This window comes from Corylus avellana, chromosome ca4, assembly GCF_901000735.1.
Source record: "Corylus avellana chromosome ca4, CavTom2PMs-1.0".
Lineage (NCBI taxonomy): Eukaryota > Viridiplantae > Streptophyta > Magnoliopsida > Fagales > Betulaceae > Corylus > Corylus avellana.
In genome coordinates this window covers 33,176,154-33,186,730 of record NC_081544.1, presented here as the reverse complement: position 1 = coordinate 33,186,730, position 10,577 = coordinate 33,176,154, and the positions used below count along the sequence as shown (strand labels likewise).

The 10,577-nt window shown below is 37.0% G+C and overlaps 1 protein-coding gene across 1 annotated transcript; it reads right to left on the bottom strand.

Moving 5' to 3' along the window:
- Positions 1-3,860: 3,860 nt before the first annotated feature.
- On the bottom strand, positions 3,861-9,211 carry LOC132177093 (pyruvate dehydrogenase E1 component subunit alpha-1, mitochondrial). The gene is made up of 8 exons (XM_059589311.1): positions 8,347-9,211; positions 8,146-8,225; positions 6,417-6,494; positions 5,146-5,241; positions 4,972-5,043; positions 4,655-4,708; positions 4,424-4,489; positions 3,861-4,189 (listed from the first exon to the last, which is right to left on the bottom strand). The coding sequence occupies exons 1-8, from the start codon at positions 9,059-9,061 to the stop codon at positions 4,145-4,147; spliced, it is 1,206 nt and encodes a 401-aa protein (XP_059445294.1). The 5' UTR covers positions 9,062-9,211; the 3' UTR covers positions 3,861-4,144.
- Positions 9,212-10,577: the final 1,366 nt, after the last annotated feature.

The following is a 10,577-nucleotide window of genomic DNA, read 5'->3' as shown; positions in this document are numbered from 1 at the left end:
TTCTTTTTATTAAATTCAATATCTGATAACATTGAGGTTCATCATATTCCTATTCACTTACCCATACGTAAGGAACTAAATAATCTTTAATATATATACATATATTAAAAAAGAGTAGTAGCTAAGTTGTGTGAATTGAAGCATTTTGTTGACTTGGAAAGAAGTCATAGGGTGGGTTGAGTGCACCAGAAGATTTGAGACATCACATGATCACATCCCTTCGCCGCTATGCTTCATCTATTGGAGGATTCCGTGAACTTTCCGTCTCGAACAATCAATAGACGGAATATTTCATTCATCCAATAATATTTTTCTCTTGACTCGCTTTTTAAGTCTAATTAACATTAACGTGTTGTGCTTTTATACCCAAAAGCAAAGTGAGTGTTGGAAAAAGCCAGAGAACAAAAGAAGGCGGTTGTTCCGTTGCTTAACGCTTACGGACCGCGTAGATTAGAACCGACAGATATTAATCCTTCCAAAAATTGGTCAATAAAATTGATTTTTCTGTGCCATTTCTTCTTTATTTATTGAGTTAGATATTCTAGCGTCTATACATGGAGATATGTAGATATTCTACATATCACGAACGAAATGTACAGCTACTATACATGGAGATATGTAGTATTGATTATGAATCATTCATTGAATCCACGATGATTAATTGTTATTTCTAGATTATACGTATCTAAATTCTCATAAATATAGAATGATTGATGGGTTGGCAGCTTTCAATTTCCATCAAGATTTTTTTTATGATTTGTTGCTTAAATTATTACGAAATGTAGGCAGCAATTATGAAGGATTCAAATTACTAATTTAAACACTAAATTGGATAATCCAAAGAATAAAACAGATGCTTTGGCTCTCCAACGGTCTTACCAAAAAACAAATAAAAAGGCCATCAAATTTTGTTGTTTTATGAACAGGTATTGTAAGGTGGAGTCAGGTGAAATAATTGATAGTAATCAATTGGGGTTGGATGGAATTAAATTGGAGCACCAACCAACTTGCAATAAATTAACACTGAAAATTTTAAAAAGCTTTACTTCCCCAATGCCTCGTTTGGGAAGCAATTAATCTCCCTCTTATAAAATAAAAGCAATTAATCTCTCTCTTAGAGTTCCAACGTGGCCTGGTGGCTTCTGAAAATGGATTCCCTCCCTCCCTCCCTCCCTCGCTCTGAAATATGCTCAAAACTCACTACCCCCTACCGCAATATAAAATCAAACTGGTCAGAATGTCTGTTTCTGTATCCACGTTAACGTATAATCCTACGGTCAGGATTGTTCTTAACCGACAGGACCTGAATTTTTTTTTTTTTTTATTTTTTATTTTTTGAACTGAGGTGATGCACGTGTGCCGGTGTGGGATAAGAAGGGTAATTTTGCACTTTTTGGGAGATTCGAAGGACGTAAAATAAGATTGTGTTTGTGTCGTTCGGTGAATAATGAAAGTATTGGGTGGTGGGAAGTTGGCAAAGTAGGTGTTGTGTCAGTGTGGTGTAGGGTGCAATGCATAGGATACTCTGCCTGTGATGCTAAACTAGCACGGACCGGGACCCAGGGCCCCTCTCTCAAGCAGGCTCGGACGGTGCCGCGCTGTCCGCATATCAAAATGGGTCGTGGCCCCCATGGGCCATGGGTGGAGGAGGTAGGAGTGTAGGACCCGTCCTCTGTATTGGGCCCCACAGAACAGATGGACCATCGGATCGGAGAGGGATCAATCCTATTGGCTATTGCTGACCACCTCAACTAGCCCGTGAAACGGGCGTGCTTCGTGCTTTCTTTACCACAAAATTACATGAACACGTGATATTTTGCGACACCGATAAACCTTTATAAACCACCGAAAGACACCGTAAATTAAGCGTATAGTCGACCGTTTTGTTATACAATTGAAGAATGGCGTATGTTGTCATACCTCCATTGGTTATATAGATTCTTAAAAGTAGCATCAGCTGTGAACTCTTTCGACTATGGCTTTAAATATTAAGAAAATCCTGGCCCTAGATTCAGGTGTTGGGAATGGGAACTACGAACCTCGTGTTTCAAATGGGGAATGGCATGCATGCATGATGTATATATTATACACGGATATACAGTGGGGAACTAAACATTGAACTGTGGGAACAAAACTGAAATAAATAAATAAAGACTTTTGGGGTTAAAAAATTAATTTTGGAGGGGATATTACATAAAAAATAATAGAATTTATGAGTACTTGTAAAATTTTAGGGCCATATTAGCCCCCCAAAGCCTTACCTAGTTCTGCCGCTGCTAATATACTTTTGGGCCTAAACGACATATCTCAATGGGCTAAGCAGGCCCATTAGCTGCCCATCCAGAGAACAAAGGAGAGTGCACCACAGGAAATAACTGCCTTATTACCTCATCCTTACTATGTTGTTATTTCCAATAATGAATCATGCAACACCGTGAACCTGGTAATATGATCATTTTCTTAATAATGACATCAGAGCTAATGCTTTGACAGGCTACTGCTGAACACAATATTTGTATGATGAATTTTCATAAGGTTTTTAAATGTTATTAAGAATAAGAATGATTATGGTTTGTTGGGTTGTTGGGTTGTTGATAAAGAAATATGCTTGATAAAGTATATTTGACACGGAAATGGTCTCATATACCTAAAATTACCTATTATATTGTAATCTTTTCAGGTTTGGTATCAATCCTCAGAAGAAGAAAAAAAAAAAAAAAAAGTCGAATCGATAGGTTAGTTCTTATTGGATTCCAATCATCGACCCAACTGTATCGTCATAAACGGGCCATTGAACTAACCAATCAACGGCCACAACCAAATTACACTGCAGTAACAGCTATAAGTGCAATTAATACGGATCAATTCGCTGCTTGCACCGGCCAGCAGATCTATGGATCTGGATCCACCGAAATTTTTAAGAAATTTCAATTTCTGAAATTTCAGATCTAAGCCGTCTATTTTTCATCCAATAGTCATTATTTTGCCACGTGTCCTACTATTAATAAAATAATAATATTTATTATTTTATTATTTTATTAGTACTGAGACACGTGACAGAACAATGACCCTTAGATGAAAAATGGACAGCTTAGATCTGAAATTTCAGAAACTAGAATTCTCTAAGAATTTCAGTAGATCCTGATTTGCAGATCTATTGGGCCAATTTCGGGATTTCCGGACCTTTCGGTTCAACTCATTTGGTCTAAATTTTTTTCCCCTTACCTAATTTTCTCAACAACCAATTGAGGTGAACCATGACCATCCATAGCCCAAAAAGAAGAAAGAAAAAAGAAGACCCATTATGCCACAACCAACATACCTCCAAATTCTCCAATCACAGCCCACTATCATCCACTAACCACAGTGAACCTCTGCAGCATCGAACCACCTGGAGAAGGATCCTCCATTTCGGGATCCATTTAGTTATTTTTAGGAGGTATTTTTGTATTTTTGTATTTTTTTTTTAAATGTAAAATTACAAAATTACCCCCTGAAAATAACTAAATGGATCATGGAGAGGATCCAGGTCCAAACCACCTACATCCACACCCTTGTGGCTAGAGGATCGAACCCCTTCGCCAAAAACTAACTATTGCTTAAAACCCATCGGAACCAATACCATTAGATACACAGAATAAGATTTTATTTTATTGCATCATCAAATCAGTTTTGGGTCAACATCCCGTATACCACAAACACGTCATACTATGAAGACATCCCCCAAGGAGAAAGAAAACTAGTATGAAAAATGTCAAATACCTTTTCTTTTATTAAAAAAATGCGAATACAGGATGTCCACTTGTACATATAGGAGGCAACTAGCAAGAAAACAAACCCACAACTCTAGCAATTAACAATTAACAGAAATAAGGGGAGTTGCGCAGGAAAAACTCCTCATCCTTAAATGTTTATATTCAGATATTCTGGAGCACGAAAATATTAAAATCAATCACAGAAATATCAGATTGTAGGCTCCCCCAAAAAAGTAGTCAGAATGTAACAATTCTGCCACATAGCTACAAGAATCAGTTTCCTATACAAAACAAGGAATGAAATTCAAAAACCAAGATGAGATGACCATCTTCACTCAAACCTCTTATTGTTCCTAGGGGTTTTGGCAACCTCCAACATAAATGTCAAATTATGGAAGCACAGCTCTGAGTTCTTTCCTATCTGGTCCAAAAGCCTGCAACCGAAATTAGAAAAATCAACATCACAACGCACAAAAAGTTTAATCAGGTGTGAATCTATAGCTTCATCCATAAATGCATGATCCAGCAGCCAATTTGTAAAGCTGATACCTCATTGCATTAAGTGATTGTTTTCGATATTAAGGTCTTAAAATGGAAGAAACCAGGAACAATAACATTGAAGACATTGACAACAAAAAATAAATAGAAATGGTGGAAAGAAAAAGTACCTCAACTCCTAATCCTTTGGCATACACATTGGAAAATAGTTCAGAAGGTTCCGGCATTGGACTTTCCTGGAAATATTGGAAGGATTGAAAAAAATAAATCACCATCAGCTGTTTGAAAATACTCAATAATGTATCTCTATAAATTGCAAAAGATAAAGAGTACGCAAGCTACAAATAGGAACAAGAACTGCAAAACAATTTCAAAAGTACAACTGCAGTCATGCTTCTTACCTTGGCTTGAGCAATGGCTTCATCAACTTGTTTTCTTATTTCCTTCTCCAAATCCTGCAGAGGGACAAAAATTTTATTCAGTTCTGTTCAATCATTATATCCAAATTTATAACTTCATCATGAATTCAGAGTATACTTCCAGGAAGACAATGCCTGTCAGGAATATCCCAAACATCAAGTATGATGATGATGAAGAAAAGGGGAAATTAAAAAATTGCATCTAAACCCAATCATGGAAATTTTCACACCAAACCAAAATCAAAACATTGAATCCCAATCATGCAAATTCAAGTACGAAGTCAAGTGTCATAAATTACCTTTAGCTCCTTTTCAGTAGCTAGATCATGAGATAATACCAGCTTTCTTACTCTTTCAACTGGATCACGCTCCTAGAATCAGATTGACCAAAAAAGAACTCTAAGATAGGAATCCTTCTAAATAAAATAAACAGATGTTTCCATCAAGGGAAATAGTGTTAAGCAAGGATCAACCTGTCTCACACCAGAAATCTCGTCGCGAGTGCGGTATGTGCTTCCAGGATCAGACATGGAATGACCATGGTACCTGTAAGTGTCCATTTCAAGAATCTGACACCAGCATCATGAAAAATGAATCAGTTAATAAGTCTGTAGAAAGGAACTAAATATTGCTTAATTAAAATAAAAATTCATGCATCAACTTTCACTTCTAAGCCAAGTTTATATAATGGCATTTTATTTTATTAAGCGCATAACCATCATTTTCCATCACTAGTAGAAGTGCAAATAGAAGCCTACTAAAGTCGGGAACAAGTATTCAACTTTGTATTAGGAGCAGAATGCAGTAATTTGATGAATGAGCAAATGAAACCATATCTTTTCCAATTGGTGATCTAAAATGAAGCCCAACCAAGCCCTTAAAAGTTCAAGGTGCATCCAGCCCAAACTTACAAAGTCCTAAACCCAGGCCTTAATGACTCAACAAATTGCAGTGTTTGCCCCATGCAACACTAGTCTATTGCTTGGATCAAATGCCCCAAATCCCAGAATCCATTCCCGAAGAATCACACTTTCTCTCCTCTACTAAAACAAAGCTGCAAAGGCATCTCTTAAACATAAAGGCTGCAGAATTTTTGGCTCTTCAGTAGCTTCCCAAATTATCTTTCAAGGAAATAAATTCTACTGGCACAAATAATTGGCATCACCTCCCTTCAAACCTCAATCAAGATCAGGTAAAAGATATTCAACAGAGTCCACAACTCCTAACAAATTAAATGTTCTGCATTCTAGCAGCCAAGCCACAAGAATAAAGTTGAAGTACCGATGAGAAGCCTTCCTACAAGGGATGCTAATCACAGAGTTTATCCAGCAGTATTTGATTTCTTAGCTCATACATCGGAAATATGAACTTGAGAACGAAGAGAATCTATTGAGTCATAGGACACCATATCTTGTTGAATCAGGCAAGGGCAATCAAAAAAGATGTTTTCAAACTGAACAGGCATATGTCGGGCTAAACTCGAACCAATTTATTATCCTACAACTAAATATACAAATAGGTTTCAGATTTAGCAGAATAGCAGAGAAGGATTTGTGTAGCCTGTCCCAAGAAGTTGGATCAAGATTATCTTGAGCATTATCTTTTTTTCCATATATACCATTCAATTGTGCTACATCTGCCCCAAGTAATAGTGTTTGTTGAGTACTCGTCGTTCCTATGAATAATAGTTTCCAAAAGGAACTTTGAAAGAACATAATAGCAGAACACGTGAAGAAAAACTCACAATGGGCCCATTCTTCAAAGCGTGCTCCTTGGCAAATTTGCACGCCTGTTTCACAGCAAGGACATCCATGCCATCTACCTGTTACAAGTATAAAATTATTTAACAACCAATAGCAATATTTGATTCAACCCAACCTCGTTGTACTCAAAGGAACAACTCCAAAATGACCAAAAAATTCAGAACAGATATACAAAATATAATATAGTAAGCATACTTCATAGATTCACTCTATCAATCAGTATCTTAAATAATTCATAGATTCATGCACTCACCACAGGACCCCTATAAATCTTAGATCTGCAGTATCTTAAATAATTCTTATTCTTCGAAGGTTAATCCTCTAGCTTCAATCTCTGAACCAGTGTATAACATATATAAAATCAGCTAACATAAGCTGTTAAATACTGCATAAAGTGCAATTTATACTGACTGGATGTTTGCAACGTTTTATTGAAGAAAGAAAATGCACATCAAAATGTAAAGCTTTCCAATCAGGATTTAGTGCTCCAGGACTACCACACTTTGATTCCAACAAAAAGAGAAAGGGGATAAAAGCATCAATTGGGGGGGGTTGGGGGGGAAGGGTCATGAAGAAAAATAACCATAATAAGACAGATGAGAAGGCCAATTATATGTCACACAAGAGAGCAACCCTCCAAAATCTATACAGAGCCAGCAAATTCAGCAGAGAGGAAACAAGAGCCTTGAATTTATATCCCTTAGACAACCCCACGAAGATTGGGGTGGGGGTTGAAGAAAGCTAGTCAAACGCTCACTCAAAATCTCCCAACATTAACAAAACAGAAAAGTATTCAACACATAATGTTAGATTCCACGAGCCATTTTCACTGAATCCTAGTTTAAGTTGCATATGGTATCTTAAGGTTGAACATGCAACTTATAAGCACTTTAGAGTCATTCATATTCAATGTTAAAGCAGCCTAACTACATCTAAAATGCACCAAAATTCACAATCCATAAAACATTCCCATGAGTGAGCCACAACACTTGGACGATGAGTCAAAAACATTCACATCCTTGCATTGGTCTCACCAAAACAATAAATGGGGCTCCAAGAAAAACAGTTGAGAGAGAACTGATGTCACACAACAGGCTCAGCCACTAAAACGATCAACATATTTATGAAGAGGAATACAGAATTGCATAGACTTTATCAGCTTCTAACGGATTATTCAAAGATAAATCACGTATCACTGTATTGAATACCAAAAACTAAATAGTCACTGGGGCTTTGAAGAACAAAAATTTCCTCCAAATTTGTTTGGAGGAAATTTTCTTCAACCTACTCTAATAAGTGACAAGTGTTATCTCTTACATATTTTCTTTAATATTTTAAGAGTCATTTATTGTCATTTCACTAATCTAGGAACTCAAACATTAATTTTTTAGAAACCCAAAAATGTTGAAGGACACTTGTCACTTATTAGAGTAGGTTGAAGAAAATTTCCTCCAAACTAGTTTGAAGGAAATTTGTCTCCTGCTTGAAACACATAATCCGCAAACTCTGAAAACACTCATACTATTAACACCATGGTGATCTGATATTTTATACCACACAGTTACTTCCTAGACAACAGAACATTTTTCACTTATCACAAAAATCATCTGAAACTAGCAAAACAAAAAAAACAGTAACAACATAAGCATAACTAGAAGTCAATATCCAAAATCAAATACAATAATTGAAAAGAACGTGAATTAAACTCGCCTTCAACCCAGGAACATAATCCCCACGCTTGTAGTAGGAGGGACTCTTCGCTGCTCTCCACTCCGCCGTTCCCATACCATCTGCAATAACCAAACAAATCCAAATCAAAATCACACAGCAAAAACAAAACCATAAAACGAATAAACAAAAACTCAAATTTCAACTAAACTCAATTTAACCCTAAATCTATCATTTCCTTACAATGATTGTTCTCGCAGACCAAAATCACCGGCAGATCCCAAAGCGCGGAAATGTTCAAGGCCTCGAACAACTGTCCCTGATTCGCAGCACCGTCACCGTACAACGCGAACGACACCGTCCCGTCCTTGGAGTACTTCTGCGCGAAGGCCAAGCCACAACCTAGCGGCACTTGAGCCCCGACGATGCCGTGACCGCCGTAAAACCCAGCCTCCTTCTTGTAGAAGTGCATAGAGCCTCCCTTTCCTTTGGAGCAGCCGGCCTGGCGTCCCATGAGCTCGGAGAAGATCTCGAGAAGGGTACCGCCGCGGCCGAGGAACGTGCAGTGGTCGCGGTAAGCAGTGATGATACTATCCTTCTTTGTGATCGAGGCCTCCATTCCCACCGCCACAGCTTCTTGGCCGTCGTAGAGATGGCAGAAACCGCGGATCAGCTTGGCCTTGTAGAGCGAGTCCGCTGCGATCTCCATGCGCCGCATCGTCGCCATGTCGCGGAAGAAGGTGAGGAGCTCCTTCGGGTTGGTGTCCACGGAGCGCGAAGGCGGGTTGCACTGGTGCGCGGTGAAGGGCAAGGAGGTCTCGATTGTGAAGGTTCTGCTGTCATCGGCTGCAGAGGAGGAGATCGAACGGCGGAGAGATGGGGAGTAGGATAAAGCGGCGGAGATGGGCTTCAGGAGATTGGATCGAGATGAGGATGATGTTAAGTGCAATAGGGCCATCTCGACCGTCGGATCGTTCTGGCCGGTGAGCGGAGATTTGTGAGGGGCTTTGGGGCTTTGGTGGGGGAGAGTGGGTGGTGACTCGAGGCAAAAAGGGAATGGCGGACCGAAAAGTACGAGAAATGGCTCGAATTTTCTTTTCTGATTTATGAAGTATTTTCTAGCAAGTTATTAGGTTTGACTACTCTTCCTACTATCATTATTTTTTTAATTATGTATTGACATTTGACAAGATAGTTGAAATTTTTGTTTTAATATTTATACGTTCTCAAATTATATATATTAATAAAAAATTTAAAGTACAAAATACTCTTCAAAATATAATATCACATAATAAATATATCGTCACAAAATTTAAAATGTTTAAATGATATGACATTGCAATATACACCGTTATATGATACAAAATAAAATATTGATGGTAAAATAATTTTTTTTTCTATATCCCTTAAAATGGAAATGATTTTATTTCTTAAAATGTCTAATTTATTTATCATAATTCTGTTTTAATATATTTAATAGAATATATGATATCACATTATTCATCATTTAACGGCTTATACAACATTCAATTTTAACCAAAAAAGGTTGCCCATCGCCATTTCATTTAAAAGTTAGAAAATCCTATTCTCAGTGGAAGTGGGAGGTCTATTTTTTGTTTATTTTACAAAAATAGTACAAACTTCATGCTTAAAAGGAATATAAGAAAGGTCGCTGGAATATTGGAAAAACAAAATAAGAGGGAAAAGAAAAACGAAAGATCAATGCTGCCTTCAGGCTTCGGGCTTCTGGCTCTTTATTACAAATAAGTCACTATCACAGCCGAATATTGACTACTATAATACTATAGCGCATGGAATCGTAAGTAACAACAAATGTGCAGCGCATGGCGGGTAGGTGCAGCATTCGAATTCATATATTCTTTAGTTTGCAATAAAATAATAGGAGGTGGTCCATTTGGACCATTTGATTAGATTGTCACTTATTACAACCCTGACAAACAGCACTCTCACCTACCTACCCGAAAGGGTGTACAGTATATGTGATGGGTTATGTTATTCTTAACCCTCTTAAATAATTTTAAAAAATAATGTACTTTTTAAAATAATCATTTAATTAAAATTTAATAATGATTAATTATAAATTCAATGATGATTTTAAGAGTTATATTATTTTTGTATAAACACAAAGGAAACTTGTAGCATTACTCATATGTGTAGTGGGATGCAAATTTTTTTTTTTTTTAAAAAAAAAACACAAATCACAATTTTTTCTTAAAATTTTATTCAACATTTGAGTATTTATCAATTTCAGTCTAACGAGCTCCTACCGGCCTTCCAACCGATCATCTTAAACTCACTGGCCTTCCAACCAATCGTCTTGAACTTACTATTTGTTCCAACAAGGAGCAATTGTGTCATCGATCAAATGCCTTGATTCTTGTAGCATTACTCATATGTGTAGTGGGATGCAAATTTTATTTTTTTTTTTTACAAAAAAAAAAAAAAACACAAAT